General features: G+C 41.9%; 1 protein-coding gene across 1 annotated transcript; it reads right to left on the bottom strand.

The window, feature by feature from the left end:
- Positions 1-15,041: 15,041 nt before the first annotated feature.
- LOC109740010 (uncharacterized) lies at positions 15,042-18,177 on the bottom strand. The gene is made up of 4 exons (XM_020299058.4): positions 17,897-18,177; positions 17,665-17,757; positions 17,088-17,576; positions 15,042-15,788 (listed from the first exon to the last, which is right to left on the bottom strand). The coding sequence occupies exons 1-4, from the start codon at positions 17,939-17,941 to the stop codon at positions 15,276-15,278; spliced, it is 1,140 nt and encodes a 379-aa protein (XP_020154647.1). The 5' UTR covers positions 17,942-18,177; the 3' UTR covers positions 15,042-15,275.
- Between the last annotated feature and the right edge of the window lie 1,609 nt (positions 18,178-19,786).

Below are 19,786 nucleotides of genomic sequence, written 5' to 3'. Positions count from 1 at the left end.
CTCTAGGGTGCCCCCTGCCCCCGTATATAAAGGAGCAAGGGGGGAGGTGCGGCCGGCCAGGAGGAGTCCTACTCCCACCGGGAGTAGGACTCCCTCCCTTCCTTGTTGGACTAGGAGAGGAGAGGGAAGGAGAGAGGGGCGCTGCCCCCCTCCTTGTCCAATTCGGACTTGGGGGGGGGGAGGGGCGCGTGGCTGCCCCTTGGCCGCCTCTCCTCTTCCACCAATTGGGCCCATGAGGCCCAATAGCCTCCGGGGGGGGGGGGGTTCCGGTAACCCCCCCGGTACTCCGGTATATATCCGATAACCCCCGGAACCATTCCGGTGTCCGAATATAGTCATCCAATATATCAATCTTCATGTCTCGACCATTTCGAGACTCCTCGTCATGTCCGTGATCACATCCGGGACTCCGAACAACCTTCGGTACATCAAAACATATAAACTCATAATATAACTTTCATCGAAATGTTAAGCGTGCGGACCCTACGGGTTCGAGAACTATGTAGACATGACCGAGACACGTCTCGGTCAATAACCAATAGCGGAACCTGGATGCTCATATTGGCTCCCACATATTCTACGAAGATCTTTATTGGTCAGACTGCATAACAACATACGTTGTTCCCTTTGTCATCGGTATGTTACTTGCCCGAGATTCGATCGTCGGTATCTCAATACCTAGTTCAATCTCGTTACCGGCAAGTCCCTTTACTCGTTCCGTAATACATCATCCCACAACTAACTCATTAGTTGCAATGCTTGCAAGGCTTAAGTGATGTGCATTACCGAGAGGGCCCAGAGATACCTCTCCGACAATCGGAGTGACAAATCCTAATCTCGAAATACGCCAACCCAACAAGTACCTTCGGAGACACCTGTAGAGCACCTTTATAATCACCCAGTTACGTTGTGACGTTTGGTAGCACACAAAGTGTTCCTCCGGTAAACGGGAGTTGCATAATCTCATAGTCATAGGAACATGTATAAGTCATGAAGAAAGCAATAGCAACATACTAAACGATCGAGTACTAAGCTAACGGAATGGGTCAAGTCTATCACATCATTCTCCTAATGATGTGATCCTGTTAATCAAATGACAACTCATGTCTATGGCTAGGAAACATAACCATCTTTGATCAACGAGCTAGTCAAGTAGAGGCATACTAGTGACACTCTGTTTGTCTATGTATTCACACAAGTATTATGTTTCCGGTTAATACCATTCTAGCATGAATAATAAACATTTATCATGATATAAGGAAATAAATAATAACTTTATTATTGCCTCTAGGGCATATTTCCTTCAGTCTCCCACTTGCACTAGAGTCAATAATCTAGATTACACAGTAATGATTCTAACACCCATGGAGCCTTGGTGCTGATCATGTTTTGCTCGTGGAAGAGGCTTAGTCAACGGGTCTGCAACATTCAGATCCGTATGTATCTTGCAAATTTCTATGTCTCCACCTGGACTAAATCCCGGATGGAATTGAGGCGTCTCTTGATGTGCTTGGTTCTCTTGTGAAATCTGGATTCCTTCGCCAAGGCAATTGCACCAGTATTGTCACAAAAGATTTTCATTGGACCTGATGCACTAGGTATGACACCTAGATCGGATATGAACTCCTTCATCCAGACTCCTTCATTTGCTGCTTCCGAAGCAGCTATGTACTCCGCTTCACATGTAGATCCCGCCACGACGCTTTGTTCAGAACTGCACCAACTGATAGCTCCACCGTTCAATGTAAACATGTATCCGGTTTGCAATTTAGAATTGTCCGGATCAGTGTCAAAGCTTGCATCAACATAACCATTTACGATGAGCTCTTTGTCACCTCCATAAACGAGAAACATATCCTTAGTCCTTTTCAGGTATTTTAGGATGTTCTTGACCGCTGTCCAGTGATCCACTCCTGGATTACTTTGGTACCTCCCTGCTAAACTTATAGCAAGGCACACATCAGGTCTGGTACACAACATTGCATACATGATAGAGCCTATGGCTGAAGCATAGGGAACATCTTTCATCTTCTCTCTATCTTCTGCAGTGGTCGGGCATTGAGTCTTACTCAACTTCACACCTTGTAACACAGGCAAGAACCCTTTCTTTGCTTGATCCATTTTGAACTTCTTCAAAACTTTGTCAAGGTATGTGCTTTGTGAAAGTCCAATTAAGTGTCTTGATCTATCTCTATAGATCTTGATGCCCAATATATACGCAGCTTCACCGAGGTCTTTCATTGAAAAACTCTTATTCAAGTATCCCTTTATGCTATTCAGAAATTCTATATCATTTCCAATCAGCAATATGTCATCCACATATAATATTAGAAATGCTACAGAGCTCCCACTCACTTTCTTGTAAATACATGCTTCTCCAAAAGTCTGTACAAAACCAAATGCTTTCATCACACTATCAAAGCATTTATTCCAACTCCGAGAGGCTTGCACCAGTCCATAAATAGATCACTGGAGCTTGCACACTTTGTTAGCTCCCTTTGGATCGACAAAACCTTTCGGTTGCATCATATACAACTCTTCTTCCAGAAATCCATTCAGGAATGCAGTTTTGACATCCATTTGCCAAATTTCATAATCATAAAATGCGGCAATTGCTAACATGATTCGGACAGACTTAAGCATCGCTACGGGTGAGAAGGTCTCATCGTAGTCAATCCCTTGAACTTGTCGAAAACCTTTTGCAGCAAGTCGAGCTTTATAGACAGTAACATTACCGTCAGCGTCAGTCTTCTTCTTGAAGATCCATTTATTCTCAATTGCTTGCCGATCATCGGGCAAGTCAACCAAAGTCCACACTTTGTTCTCATACATGGATCCCATCTCAGATTTCATGGCCTCAAGCCATTTCGCGGAATCTGGGCTCACCATCGCTTCTTCATAGTTCGTAGGTTCGTCATGGTCTAGTAGCATAACCTCCAGAACAGGATTACCGTACCACTCTCGTGCGGATCTTACTCTGGTTGACCTACGAGGTTCAGTAACAACTTGATCTGAAGTTCCATGATCATCATCATTAACTTCCTCACTAATTGGTGTAGGCGTCGCAGAAACCAGTTTCTGCGATGAACTACTTTCCAATAAGGGAGCAGGTACAATTACCTCATCAAGTTCTACTTTCCTCCCACTCACTTCTTTCGAGAGAAACTCCTTCTCCAGAAAGATTCCGAATTTAGCAACAAAAGTCTTGCCTTCGGATCTGTGATAGAAGGTGTACCCAACAGTCTCCTTTGGGTATCCTATGAAGACACATTTCTCCGATTTGGGTTCGAGCTTATCAGGTTGAAACTTTTTCACATAAGCATCGCAGCCCCAAACTTTAAGAAACGACAACTTTGGTTTCTTGCCAAACCACAGTTCATAAGGCGTCGTCTCAACGGATTTTGATGGTGCCCTATTTAACGTGAATGCGGCCGTCTCTAAAGCATAACCCCAAAATGATAGCGGTAAATCAGTAAGAGACATCATAGATCGCATTATATCTAGTAGAGTACGATTACGACGTTCGGACACACCATTACGCTGTGGTGTTCCGGGTGGCGTGAGTTGCAAAACTATTCCGCATTGTTTCAAATGAAGACCAAACTCATAACTCAAATATTCTCCTCCATGATCAGATCGTAGAAACTTTATTTTCTTGTTACGATGATTTTCAACTTCACTCTGAAATTCTTTGAACTTTTCAAATGTTTCAGACTTATGTTTCATTAAGTAGATATACCCATATCTGCTTAAATCATATGTGAAGGTGAGAAAATAACAATATCTGCCACGAGCCTCAACATTCATCAGACCACATACATCTGTATGTATGATTTCCAACAAATCTGTTGCTCTCTCCATAGTTTCGGGGAATGGCGTTTTAGTCATCTTGCCCATGAGGCACGGTTCGCAAGTACCAAGTGATTCATAATCAAGTGGTTCCAAAAGTCCATCAGTATGGAGTTTCTTCATGCGCTTTATACCGATATGACCTAAACGGCAGTGCCATAAATAAGTTGCACTATCATTATCAACTCTGCATCTTTTGGCTTCAATATTATGAATATGTGTATCACTACTATCGAGATTCAACAAAAGTAGACCACTCTTCAAGGGTGCATGACCATAAAATATATTATTCATATAAATAGAACAACCATTATTCTCTGATTTAAATGAATAACCGTCTCGCATCAAACAAGATCCAGATATAATGTTCATGCTTAACGCTGGCACCAAATAACAATTATTTAGGTCTAAAACTAATCCCGAAGGTAGATGTAGAGGTAGCGTGCCGACCGCGATCACATAAACTTTGGAACCATTTCCCACGCGCATCGTCACCTCGTCCTTAGCCAATCTTCGCTTAATCCGTAGCCCCTGTTTCGAGTTGCAAATATTAGCAACAGAACCAGTATCAAATACCCAGGTGCTACTACGAGCATTAGTAAGGTACACATCAATAACATGTATATCACATGTACCTTTGTTCACCTTGCCATCCTTCTTATCCGCCAAATACTTGGGGCAGTTCCGCTTCCAGTGACCAGTCTGCTTGCAGTAGAAGCACTCAGTCTCAGGCTTAGGTCCAGACTTGGGTTTCTTCTCCTGAGCAGCAACTTGCTTATTGTTCTTCTTGAAGTTCCCCTTCTTCTCCCCTTTGCCCTTTTTCTTGAAACTGGTGGTCTTATTGACCATCAACACTTGATGCTCCTTCTTGATTTCTACCTCCGCAGCCTTTAGCATTGCGAAGAGCTCGGGAATCGTCTTATCCATCCCTTGCATGTTATAGTTCATCACGAAGCTCTTGTAGCTTGGTGGCAGTGATTGGAGAATTCTGTCAATGACGCTATCATCCAGAAGATTAACTCCCAGTTGAATCAAGTGATTATTATACCCAGACATTTTGAGTATATGCTCACTGACATAACTATTCTCCTCCATCTTGCAGCTGTAGAACTTATTGGAGACTTCATATCTCTCAATTCGGGCATTTGCTTGAAATATTAACTTCAACTCCTGGAACATCTCATATGCTCCATGACGTTCAAAACGTCGTTGAAGTCCCGGTTCTAAGCCGTAAAGCATGGCACATTGAACTATCGAGTAGTCATCAGCTTTGCTCTGCCAGACGTTCTTAACGTCGTCAGTTGCATCGGCAACAGGCCTGGCACCCAGCGGTGCTTTCAGGACGTAATTCTTCTGTGCATCAATGAGGATAATCCTCAAGTTACGGACCCAGTCCGTGTAATTGCTACCATCATCTTTCAACTTTGCTTTCTCAAGGAACGCATTAAAATTCAACTGAACAACATCACGGCCCATCTATCTACAATCAACATAGATAAGCAAGATACTATCAGGTACTAAGTTCATGATAAATTTAAGTTCAATTAATCATATTACTTAAGAACTCCCACTTAGATAGACATCCCTCTAATCCCCTAAGTGATCACGTGATCCATATCAACTAAACCATGTCCGATCATCACGTGAGATGGAGTAGTTTCAACGGTGAACATCACTATGTTGATCATATCTACTATATGATTCACGCTTGACCTTTCGGTCTCCGTGTTCCGAGGCCATATCTGTTATATGCTAGGCTCGTCAAGCTTAACCTGAGTATTCCACGTGTGCAACTGTTTTGCACCCGTTGTATTTGAATGTAGAGCCTATCACACCCGATCATCATGTGGTGTCTCAGCACGAAGAACTTTCGCAACGGTGCATACTCAGGGAGAACACTTATACTTTGATAATTCAGTGAGCGATCATCTTATAATGCTACCGTCAATCAAAGCAAGATAAGATGCATAAAAGATAAACATCACATGCAATCAATATAAGTGATATGATATGGCCATCATCATCTTGTGCTTGTGATCTCCATCTCCGAAGCACCGTCATGATCACCATCGTCACCGGCGCGACACCTTGATTTTCATCGTAGCATCGTTGTCGTCTCGTCAATCTTATGCTTCTATGACTATCGCTACTGCTTAGTGATAAAGTAAAGCATTACAGGGCGATTGCATTGCATACAATAAAGCGACAACCATATGGCTCCTGCCAGTTGCCGATAACTCGGTTACAAAACATGATCATCTCATACAATAAAATTTAGCATCATGTCTTGACCATATCACATCACAACATGCCCTGCAAAAACAAGTTAGATGTCCTCTACTTTGTTGTTGCAAATTTTACGTGGCTGCTACGGGCTTAGAAGGAACCGTTCTTACCTACGCATCAAAACCACAACGATAGTTTGTAAAGTTGGTGCTGTTTTAACCTTCGCAAGGACCGGGCGTAGCCACACTCGGTTCAACTAAAGTTGGAGAAACTGACACCCGCCAGCCACCTGTGTGCAAAGCACGTCGGTAGAACCAGTCTCGCGTAAGCGTAGGCGTAATGTCGGTCCGGGCCGCTTCATCCAACAATACCGCCGAACCAAAGTATGACATCCTAGTAAGCAGTATGACTTATATCGCCCACAACTCACTTGTGTTCTACTCGTGCATATAACATCAACGCATAAAACCTGGCTCGGATGCCACTGTTGGGGAACTTAGTAATTTCAAAAAATTTCCTACGCACACGCAAGATCATGGTGATGCATAACAATGAGAGGGGAGAGTGTTGTCCACGTACCCTCGTAGACCGAAAGCGGAAGCGTTAGCACAACGCGGTTGATGTAGTCGTACGTCTTCACGATCCGACCGATCAAGTACCGAACACACGACACCTCCGAGTTCAGCACACGTTCAGCCCGATGACGTCCCTCGAACTCCGATCCAGCCGAGTGTTGAGGGAGAGTTTCGTCAGCACGACGGCGTGGTGACGATGATGATGTTCTACCGACGCACGGCTTCGCCTAAGCACCACTATAGTATTATCGAGGTGGACTATGGTGGAGGGGGGCACCGCACACGGCTAAAAGATCAAATCAATTGTTGTGTCTCTAGGGTGCCCCCTGCCCCCGTATATCAAGGAGCAAGGGGGGGAGGTGCGGCCGGCCAGGAGGAGGCACGCCAGGAGGAGTCCTACTCCCACTGGGAGTAGGACTCCCTCCCTTCCTTGTTGGACTAGGAGAGGAGAGGGAAGGAGAGAGGGGGAAAGGAAAGGGGGGCGCCGCCCCCCTCCTTGTCCAATTCGGACTTGGGGGGGGGGGGAAGGGGCGCGCGGCTGCCCCTTGGCCGCCTCTCCTCTTCCACCAATTGGGCCCATGAGGCCCAATAGCCTCCGGGGGGGTTCCGGTAACCCCCCGGTACTCCCGTATATATCCGATAACCCCCGGAACCATTCCGGTGTCCGAATATAGTCATCCAATATAGAAATCTTCATGTCTCGATCATTTCGAGACTCCTCGTCATGTCCGTGATCACATCCAGGACTCCGAACAACCTTCGGTACATCAAAACATATAAACTCATAATATAACTGTCATCGAAACGTTAAGCGTGCGGACCCTACGGGTTCGAGAACTATGTAGACATGACCGAGACACGTCTCCGGTCAATAACCAATAGCGGAACCTGTATGCTCTTATTGGCTCCCACATATTCTACAAAGATCTTTATCGGTCAGACCGCATAACAACATACGCTGTTCCCTTTGTCATCGGTATGTTACTTGCCCGAGATTCGATCGTCGGTATCTCAATACCTAGTTCAATCTCGTTACCGGCAAGTCCCTTTACTCGTTCCGTAATACATCATCCCACAACTAACTCATTAGTTGTAATGCTTGCAAGGCTTAAGTGATGTGCATTACCGAGAGGGCCCAGAGATACCTCTCCGACAATCGGATTGACAAATCCTAATCTCGAAATATGCCAACCCAACAAGTACCTTCGGAGACACCTGTAGAGCACATTTATAATTGCCCAGTTACGTTGTGACGTTTGGTAGCACACAAAGTGTTCCTCCGGTAAACGGGAGTTGCATAATCTCATAGTCATAGGAACATGTATAAGTCATGAAGAAAGCAATAGCAACATACTAAACGATCGAGTGCTAAGCTAACGGAATGGGTCAAGTCAATCACATCATTCTCCTAATGATGTGATCCCATTAATCAAATGACAAATCAGGTCTATGGCTAGGAAACATAACCATCTTTGATCAACGAGCTAGTCAAGTAGAGGCATACTAGTGACACTCTATTTGTCTATGTATTCACACAAGTATTATGTTTCCGGTTAATACCATTCTAGCATGAATAATAAACATTTATCATGATATAAGGAAATAAATAATAACTTTATTATTGCCTCTAGGGCATATTTCCTTCACCCAGACACCTACTCTATGGCTTTGGTCCTACTAGTGTATTTTAGAAATATTGAGTACCAAAATAAATGATCATACATATAAAAAAAGATGTTCATGTATGTAGAAATCATACTAATGCCTTTTCCCAAAAGAATAAAGGAAAAATAACTAAAAAAATGAGGCATGGGATTCATGGTCGCCTTTTTTTTAGTATGACATGCAACTTTATTCAAATTTGACAAACATTATAGTACAATGCCTTTTTAATGCAGTACAAACACATACACTCATATAAACAATCAGCCCTATGAACACACACACACACAACATATTGAGATTCATGAAGTCGTTACAGACGACTTCGTAGTTACGGGAACGTTCTCCTCCCACTGAACGCACATCGCCGAAAGGCCTGAAATAAATTTAGGAAAATGGGAACAGTGGTGTCAAGTCTAGGACTTGAATTCGCCAACACTTCAGCGAAATCTGCAACCAGATCGAAGTAGCAATATCTTCACACATTTGACTACCTTCATTGATTTCCGAATTCCTCTTAAGTCACCCATCTCAAATGATGGGAAGCTGTGAACTTTGAACGTACTTGGGCCAGGATGATTCCCTAGAGGTATAGCTCATCGAACCACGACATCAGCGCAAAAAAAGCAAAGACGACTTCAAAGTCCCACCGAATTACCAACAAAAAACACCGACTCGTCAGATCCGTAGAAATGAATTTGCGAGGACATAACCTAAAATCTGCAAGGTTGGATACACAAAACCTGTAGACACAAAAACTCTCTACCTTCGTGACACAATCTGATGAGGCACCGCCACAACACGAGACGAACTAGAGTACCTTTATTCTCGAGGCCATGACACCCTCCATCAAGACATTGCTGACGAAGACCACATAAATCACACTAATAAAACTTCTCAATACTTGTAAGAAGATCAAGGTCCCCCACGCCTAGCATGAAGGCTGGAGGCGAGGGGGGCGAACAACGTCTCTGATGGCTGCCCTTAGAACCCTAACTCTTCCTCGTGCCTTCGGATGAACGAGAGTTCTCGTCGCCTAAGTGTGTGCTCGCACGTGGCTTATTGGAATTGGCCAAATTATACGTCTGTTGTAGCTGGCCCACATCGGGATAGACTAGCAAGAGGGACAAGTGGGCCGATTTGTCTCAGCAATGCACAAAATAGGAAACGACAAATGAGAAAAAAAAACCAGAGACATGGTGCCGTATGAATACACAAATGACATATATTACTTACCACACGGGCGGTTTTAGAAGAGTAGGAGAGGCCAGTTACGAGAACGTCCTCGAACCTTTTGGTCTTACTTACTTTTTTTATTTGCCTAAAAAAACTTATTTTTTATATTTTTTTCTAATTGGTCTTTCCAATTTTATTTCAGTTTTCTACCTTTTTTCCTGTTTTATGTTTAGTTTTTTTAGTTCGTGGAAGATTTTTAATTGTGAAATTGTTTAAAATTCATGAATGGTTTTTGAATTTCAGAACCATTTTTGATTTCTTCACATTTTCCAAATCCATGAACATTTTTAAATTATTGATTTTCTAAAGCCATCAACATTTCTGGAATCGGTGAATACTTTTCAAATTCACGACTTTATTTAATTCCTGAACATTTTTTGTATCCACAAATATACTTTCCTATTTCACCAATAATTTTTGAATATGTGGGTTTTCGAAAACAACTCTTGGATGTAGAAAAGAAACATTTTAAGATTCATGAACATGTTTTCATATTCGTTAACATTTTTAATTTTTTTGAAAAAGTGAACAAAAATCTGAAAACTAAGTTAAAATTATGTTAGGGTTTTTTGAGGCAAAGAATCGTGTCCATAAAATCGCTTGAAGGAATCGCCTATGGCCGGGAACTAGCATGCTAGCCCAACACTGTAACGTAGTGCGAGTTCGTTTTTCTGCTGTTTTTTTTTTCTTTTGGGTTTCTCCACGGTTTGCAGCTCAGTTTTTCTCATGTTGTTAATGGGTTTTTAATGTTTTTCTATTTTAGGTTTTCCTTTTTATTCTTATGTTTTATTTTATTTTATTCCGTTTTCTTCCTTTTTCCTTTTCCCATTTTCTTTTTTCTGCTTCTTTTCTTTTTTCCTCGATTTTCTTTCTTACTTTCATGGGTTTTTGTTGCTTTCATTGGTTTTCACCGCTTTTCTTTGGTTTTTAATTTTCTTTTGATTTTCTCTAACACAGTCTACATTTTTCATAGCATTGCACATTTTTCCGGATACATTAGGAACATTTTTTAGACATGTCTAACATTTTCAAAATACATGATTAACAATTTATGAAAAAGTATTTTAGATGTATACAATAAGTGTACAATGTGTATGAAAAAGTAGGCATCAAAACGTATGCTAGAAGTGCTTCACAATATACAAACACATTTAACATTTTTCCAAAAACATGTTCTGAACATTTTTCTGAATACATCTTAAACATTTACACGTTGGAACATTGTTTTATCTTAACAATGCAAACTTTTTTTGACATTCTATAATTTTTTTGTGAAAACGTCAAGAGCACATTTTCGAAACTTCTGAACATTTTTTAAATGCAACATTGATTTTCTAATGTACGAATCTTTTATCGAATTAACAATTTTGGGGCACATGATTAGAATTTTCTACTCTTTTTTTCACATTGTACCTTTTTTTGTATACATCAGAAACATTTTCTATACATGTTTAACGTTTTTCAAATGCAAATATTTGTTAAATTTTTATGTAAAGTGTTTTTTAATACTTATTTATTTATACGATTTTGAAATATGTTTTTTAAATAAGAGCAAAAAACAAGAATTTAGATTGAAGAAAAAACGGAAGCCAAAAAATAACATGATGGAGTGACGCCATTGCTAGCTTTGTTTCACTTATAGTGAGATGGTAGTTTCTCAATGGTTTTCTCTATAGAGCATTTTTAACCGATCCCTTTATAACCGATTAGAGGAGTAAAAATGTGGTTTTACTCTCCTAACCGACATCTAGCCGATCGCCAGTCCGTCGTAAGGGAGTATAATTTTTACTCCGTCCCAAACTTTCTCTCTATATTTACTCCACTGCTCGTCGGAGGAGTAAACGCCGTGTCTTTCCTCCACTGCCTCCGCCTCCACTCCCACGCCGCATCTGCGCCACCCCCGCCCCTCCCACCCCCCACCGGCACCCGCCCGTCGCCGCAGACACTCCGTAGGCTCCGCCGCTGTCCTCTACCACTTGGATTTGTGCCCCATCGTCCCATCACTGGCAAAGGACCAGTGGATCTGTGGCTGCTGCCGCCGCTGGATTTGGCGTTTCCGGTCGCCAGAGACTGCGCCTTGCCATGGATTGGCTGGAAAGCGGGCCGCACAGCCCCGGCAATGCCTCCGCGCCGCATGCAGGTACCGGCTCGTCTCTAGCCACTCGAATCTCTCTCGTTGGCGGTTCGCCGGTAACTCCACGCCCGGTCATCGCTCGGGCTCGGCGCTAGCCCAGCGGCTCGCCTTTGCCGGTCATACAGTGTGACGACTGCACGCGGCAGGTGGTGCGTTGAGTTTTTACCACGCCACAACATCCTGGATGGGTGTTCTTCAAGTGGACAAATGATGGGGTATGTCCTTGTTTTGATTCGGCTATTCACCGGAGTCAACGCAATTTCGGTAGCTCATTGTTTACTCATCTATGTGTGTAGGATGGATGCAAGTTTTCGTATTGGAAAGAAGAATACATTGACCTATAGATAGCATGAAAATTGATAGATGTTCGTGTACTCGTTGCTAGAACTGAGTCTAGAGATAAGATTAGATGCGAAAGAATATCTACTTCTTTATAATTGAAGAAGAAAGAAGTGTTGAAACTCGAGAAGTCGCAGATCAACAGTGAACACATTGAGAAGATATTAATCCAATCAGTAGGAGCAGTTAGGGAAATTGGATATCTTCTAAAATATCTTATTATGGTTCTTATTTTCTTTGGTCTTGCTCTCGTAGCGAAGAACTGGTCAATTATTATATACTACAATGTCATTGAATGAAATAAAGAAGCAAAGAAATGTGTTTCACTGGCTGAAAATGAAAATATATTTTTACTCCTTTATATATAGGGGATCGGCTTAGTTCCGACGAAATTTGAGTGGAGTATATATACTCCACTAAGCTTTTACTCCACCAGATACTCCGCTATTTTTAGGGATCGGTTAGAAATGCCCTTACGTAGGTATTATGCCAGCCCATTTCTTCTCCTCGACCGCTCTTCGGGATCGACTGATCTCTCGCTCCTCGCTGGCTAGTTGCTCTGGTTCGGTCCAGTTACCTTCCATTTTTTACTGTTTTTCTTTTGTTTATGTTTTTCTTTGTTTTTTTCAGCAATTTCTTCACCTTTTCACGGTTTTATCGTTTTTTTGTTTCTTGATGTTTTTCGATTTTTTTTCTTTTTTCTTGGTTTTCAGTACACATTCAACATTTTTAATATACATCAGAAATAAAACTTTTCTTATATACAAGTTTAACATTTTTAAATATATTATGAATATTTTTTAAAACTTATATTTTTTATGTCCACTTTTTTTGATACACATTATACATTTTTGGCATATCTATAGCTAATACATTTTCTAAAACATGTTTAACATTTTCTAAATACAAGTTTACCAATTTTTTATTACATGGACAACATTTTTCTATACACAATTTATATTATTTTCAAATTTTTGATTAATATTTTTCAAATGAAAAATTAATATATTTTGAATATAGGGTCAACATTTTTATTAAACATTTAACATTTTTCAAATATAATATTAATATTTCTTAATACTTGTTTATTTTTTCTATAGATATTTATTAGTTTTGAATTATTGATTAACCCATTTCTAATATTTTTCAACCATTTTGAGTACACTGTCAACATTTTTTCTATACACATTGGCATTTGTTAAATGCTTGATTATATTTTGTCAAATACTTTTTAAATATTTTTCAAATACTTGGTTAACATTTTTGAATTACACAATCAATTTTGTTCTCACTTGGTATTTTTTTTTGCATAATTTTTTGTATAAACGAGAAAATTTTCTCTATACACATTTAACATTTTCAAACTCTTGGTTAACATTTTTAAACAAATAATTGCAAAATGATTTTTTGTATTATATATATATATATATATTTATTTATTTATTAAAGTATGAACAAAAGTACAAAAAAAGAAAGCAAAAAACAAAAATTAAAAACAAGGTTTGGCCTCCCGTGCACCTGGGACAGCCCCATCTCGCGTTTTCCTTCACACGAGAGTTCCTTACGTCTCGCGTCGAGCGAGACATGACGGTGGCCCATAGCCGCGCCCAAGGTCTCACCTAGTAGTAGCTTCAGCCCTTAGGGGTAGGGATAGGATGACACCTGTATGGTTTGGTTAATGGTGAAGCCATCCCGTTCCCCTACCCATCTTCATTGAGCTTACCCATAACCTATACCCATATCCGTCAACGGGTATAAAATGTTTCCATACCCGTCGCCCAATAGGGTGAATGGCTACCCACGGGTAAAAATACCCATATTTTTTTGCGTTGTAAATGCCCATGTTTGCAAGACATCAACTTGAGAAACACATACCAATAAGCAAAAGAGATAGAATCATAATTTATAAACAACATACACATACATAAAAAATATTAACATATGATAAACAACTACATATTCCCATAAACAATAGCACTTACTCGTAAATATCAACATATAATCATAAACAAAACTACATAGTCATACGTTTGAAGTTCACAAACTCAGAACAAAGTATAGAGGTTATAATAGTGTTATGAATGGGTTAAATACTACGGGAGGCTCACTTGTCATATTTTACACGGGTAGATGGATACGCGGTATGGGTTATATGATCCCATGTCCTCTCTACCCGATGGGTTTGAGATTTTTCTACTTATATACCCATGGGTAAACTTTTGTCCCATACCCTTACCCTAATAGAGTTTTTACCCGCCGGTTACGTGGATAATGGGTACCCATTGCCATCCCTACTCAGGGGTGTTCGCTGGTTCTTTCTCCTTTTTCTTTCTTTTTAACTTTTTATATTTTGAAATATTATAAATTTATATATTCAATTTTTTAATTCACCACGCATATGGAAAAAAATACTCATGCGGTGTAGAAGTTTGTGTATTTTTTAAAAAAAATCCATACATTTAAAAATTCATGACATTTAAATTTTTCATGCGTTTCAAAATTTGTATGCAATGTAAAGAAAATGCTCGCATGATTTATAAAAAATATATTTCATACCATTTAGAAAATGTTTGTGACACTAAAATAGGTCCAAGGATTTCAAATGTACGTTCATGACATTTTGCAAAAATGCTTATAAGATGTAAAAAATGTTCACGTATTTAGAAAGTTTTCCGTACCATTGAAAAAATGTTAATATGTACTAAAAAATCGAACATGTATGTGGAAAAATGTTCATTTGTAATTTAAAAATGTTCAATGTCTATCAAAAAGAATTTGACGAGTATTTGGAAAAATGTACATCACCCCGCAAAACAAATTTGTTCATCATGTATTTTTTTAAGAAATGTTCAATGTGTATCAAAAACTATTTCACATCTATTCGAAAAAAGTTCACGTGTATTTAATTTTTTAGCATGCATTAAAATATATTCAAACATGTATTTGAAAAAAATGTTCAAAGTGGGGGCGGCGGTTAGGGGAGTATTGTTTCCGCTTGCGTGTAAGAAAAGGGAGTACTGTTTTCGCTTAGATATAAAACGATGAACATAACCAATTTAGATGTACATGTGTTCCGTCTTCCGAGAACCCCGAAACAATTCGTGCTCAAACATACACACACACCTTACTCATAGACAAGCAGATCCATGCAGCTTTATTTTGCGGGACATGCATGCAAGCACATCACGCACGATGAGACGGCGACAGCAGTAGTTTGTGTTAGCAAGGGCGACACTCAATCACCACCACTCCATTCACTGTTTCTGCTGCGGCTGCGGTGGCGGCAGGGCGGAGGTGTCGAAGGACCTCCTCCTGACGAGCAGGCATGTCACCTTGGCGGACGGCTGCTGCGAGTGCGTGTCGTCGAGCGTGCACAGCACGAGGTCCGGCCGGTGCAGCGACAGCGGCAGCCGGTCCTCGCCGACGACCAGCGCGGTGGCGTCCAGGAGCACGTGCCACCCGTTGCGGTGCGCCTCGGAGACCCAGTGCATGGAGTAGCGCGGCGGTGGCGGGGTGATTCCGTCGTCGGCGGCAGGGGCTGCGGCGGAGACGGCTGGGTAGGCGAAGAGGCCCTTATGCGTGAGTTTTGACTTGCGGCGGAAGTACTGGCTGAGCTGTGAGCCCTTGATGCGGAGGTCCAGCCAGGACTCCGGTGCTGCGATGACCTTGGCCTCCTTGTACGCCGCAAATGCGTGGATGCAGTCGCGGTCGTCGGCTAGAATTGACATGTAGTAGTTGCTCCTGAAGAAGGGGTAGCTCTCGCCTATCTGCGTGCAAAATTTCAGGTGGATCCAGTTATATACTCCCTCCATTAAGGCATACTCATATTTTCAAATTCAATTTTGACCATCAATTAGATCAATAACAGATAAGTCACGTGACTTAGAATCACACAATTGAAAACTTATTTTCAATACAAATTCGACCATTTAATGGTATTATAATATTTGTCGCCATTAACTCATAATTTATTGGTAAATTCATTGGTAAAGCTATATCTTAAATTAAGGCCAATGATAAATCCCGAACATTTGGATTTTAAGCATGGCAACCCAAACACTTTTCGTGGCAATTTTAGTTCACGTGAGGTTGGTAAACATGGTAATTTTCTGACAAAAAAGAATTGAGACAAAATTGTCATGTTTTAACAACTAAAGTTGCCACCTCGTGTCAACTAAAGTTGCCATGAAAAAACGTTTGGAAGGAATGCTTAAAATTCAAACGTTCGGGAATTATAAGGGTCCTAAATTAAATGCGCGCACTTTATTTACTGGAACAAAGGCAATACATCTTACTAGGCTACTAGCCTAGTAAAACCGGGTTCTTACAAACCTTGGTTGAGGGTTTCTTCACCCTTATTTTCCTATCAACATATGATATACACGCTCGTGTATATTCTAGAAAATAAATACTTAATAGGCGACTATGAGTCTAAGACACATTGCAAATGAAAACAGACTACCTAGACATTTAGGCTCTTTTTGGCTTGCGAGAATTTTATTGGATTTTGTAGATTCTCACAGTAATTCATACTCGGGTGCCCCTCAAATTATTCTAGGGTTGTTGATTTATATATAGCCCCACATTGATTGGCATCTTTTCAGAAGATGCTCCTCGTGGCCGTATGTGCATCTGGTGTGTCTTTTTGATTTGTGTCACCATCTATTCTGCAGTCGTTGAATAAATCACAGGATATAACTTTAAAAATATAATGTAGAGGCCGGGTCTCTACCTCCTTTAGGATAGAAAAAAAACGTAGGTTTAGAAACGTAACTGTGGTATGTAAAGCAAAGAAAGTTTAGTGAGTAGCAGTTCGAAGACCTCTACGAATGAAACTATAGAAAATACTCTATTCATTCTAAAATAAGTGTCGCTGATTTAATACTAAGGTTTTTTACACAAATTTAATACTAAGTAAACTTAGATGGAGGGAGTAGTTGTTACTGGCTCAACTACTTTGGCTCATCCTGGGAACAGTTTTGTTTTCTTGCCTTGTTTCTAAAAAAATGGGGCGGAGGGAACCCCCTTCTCTTTGGAAAAAAAAGGGAAGTTGCTACTGAACCTACCAGCATCATGGCGTCCTTGGGCGTGGCGGCGAAGAGCACGAGGTACTCATCGTCGGTGAGCCCGCAGTGCCGGAGCACCCTGTTCCTGGCCTGGATCTCCGGTATGGAGATGAAGCTCCCCGTGAAGGAAGACTTCTTGGTCAGGATGTCCAGCAGACGCGACGGCTCCAGCCTGACCATGTCGATGTCGGGCCTCGCCGACGATGGTGACCCCGTCGGAGACTGCCTCCGCCGCTCGCCAGATCCGCCCTCCGGCGAGGCAGACATGCAGCCGGTGCTATAGTAGGTGGAGTAGAGGTCGTCCTTGTCACAGCTTTCCTCTTCGATGAGGCCGTGGGAGTACTGCGGGTACTTGGCCAACACGTACTGCTCCACGTAGAGCCGCTCGCTGGGCGTGATCGGCCCCGACCACCGCAGGTCGAGGCCGTGCAGCGTCGAGATCGCCTCCGCCACGATGTGCGGCGGGATGTACTCCCGTGGGCACACTTTCTGCGGCCAGAATATTTCTATGAATTATTCATTCATGTGTTAAAAAAGCAACTTTGTTGATAGTAAGACGAGAAATTATTCCAGTTACCTTGACAACCATGCTGTTTGGCCTAGAAGTGGCAGACGTTGGAGGTTTGGACATTGAGGCACGAACTCCTCCAAATTCTCCACCGGGTATACCCTAAATTAGCGAAGAGAAATCGACTTGTCAACATTATTATTGATTTGAGAGAACTATCAATACTTTGAAAATTAGCATTTTAATTTTGACAAAATAAAGATAGATCGATTGCTACCGGCCAGCTTGAAGAAAAGCATACCTTGTGCTCCATGTGGAGGTGAACCTCATCCATCTTTCCACACATGCTGCGTATTCTTGATCTGGTGGTCTAGAAAGACAACGAAGTAGCAACCTATATGACTGTGGAAGTGCAGGGTGAAGTCAAGTAAGTACAGGTGATGAGAGGAGTATGTAGCAAGAAAGGTCGCCTCGGTTTAGATGTTGGATCTCTGGCTTGGTTGCTTCTGTGTTTGGTTTCGGACGAAGAAGGAAGAAATGGCTATTTTTTGTTGAGCAAGCTGTCACCCCGGTTATGCACTAGTTGTTGAACATATAACAAATATTGATGTCCCTCTCATGAGAGCATAAACTAGTTTTGCTGACAAGAAATTCCAAGTTGTTTTATCTGACGCGCAACGACAGCTAATTTGTTAATTGGTTGATTAACTAATGGATTAATATGGGTCCATGGAACCCAGCTAAAGGTATATGCCGTGCTCATGCCTCCATTATTGGCCGCTTGGTCTTTCTTAGTCTGTAAAAGCATTTCAACAGCGAGTTCGGCTACGATGATTCTTGTCTGACGTGTGCCCGATGCAACACCTGCACCGTCCAACTTAGTTGGCCAGCACTGCGTGTCCGTTCGATCAGAGAGTATGGTGTGAATGTTGTACAAAAAATGTCGGACAGAGCCATTCCGTTCAACGACATACTTAACTGTCAAAACTGAATATAAAAGTGATACGATAGCGTGCTGTACCATGCAAAGTATATTGACTTGGTCTAGCGGGATAGTGGTCTAGTATACGGAGGCCAGCCAGGACTAGCCCTTAACGACATATTTTTATAGAAGAAAATCTTTAAGCACCCTTTCGGCTGAGTCGGAACTCGAACCAGGGTGGGCAGCCTGTGCTCCCGCTGGGCTAACCAACTGACCGGCGGTGGCAGTCAAGTATGATAAGGCTACTCTCAATGCATCCTATTATGGCGTTTTTTTAGAGAAAAGACATACGCTCGATTTTATAAATAAAGCCACTAGGCAGAGTACCAACGCACAACATCAACCAAGCGAACAAACACAAAGTAGCCCCACAGTTTTAAGGAGAGATACATGGCACCCAGGCCAGCACACGGCACGCAGGCCGGAGAGACTGAAAGCGACTTAGCCAGCAACTAGTCGAAGCACCGCAAAACATCTAAGCAACATGCTCCTGTCTGGATAGAGAAGACGCCGAGGCCCGAACTTTAGAGATCAGGAGATCAAGAGCATCCCGGTCCTCCGTCTTAGTCAATGATCTCCACTGCTGCAAGAACACACATGATTTAAATAAGCAGTCAGCAGGCTTAGCAGGGAAAACATGCTCGATGGTAAACTTATTCCTAATCGTCCACAACGACCAACAAATCGCTCCAAGTCCTACCCGGAAGACCCTTTTAGTAACTCCAACCAGATGATTAGCAAGGGCTCGGAGCTCAGAAAAGGACGAAGGGTCCCAGGGGACCTGGAGCCACGATCTAACACAACTCCAAACCAGCTTGGCCAAAACACACTGAAAAATATATGATTTGTGTCCTCCACGACACCACAGAGGGTACAAAACTCTGATCCCGGGCCATTCCTTTTATGAATTTGGTCCGCCGCTAGCAGACAACCTCTAAAAGCTTGCCAAAGGAAGATCTTAATTTTCAGGGGAATTCAGGCCCGCCAAACCTGAGTAAATCTATTGGTGGGAGATCCACCAATAAGCTTAGAATATAGAGATTTAACCGAGAAGCGACCAGAGGAAGTATGGGGCCACACCACCGTGTCCGCGTTCTCCGAGAGCGTAGGGAAGAGAGCAGAGAGACTTTGCCATTCTTCGAACTCTACAGGAGAAAGGGAACGCCGGAAAGCCAAGTCCCAATTGTTAGCCGAAAGCTCGGCGATAGA

The sequence above is a fragment of the Aegilops tauschii genome, chromosome 3 (assembly GCF_002575655.3).
Source record: "Aegilops tauschii subsp. strangulata cultivar AL8/78 chromosome 3, Aet v6.0, whole genome shotgun sequence".
Classification (NCBI taxonomy): Eukaryota; Viridiplantae; Streptophyta; class Magnoliopsida; order Poales; family Poaceae; genus Aegilops; species Aegilops tauschii.
The sequence above is the reverse complement of the archived record's forward strand: the minus strand, read 5'-3'. Positions and strand labels throughout refer to the sequence as shown.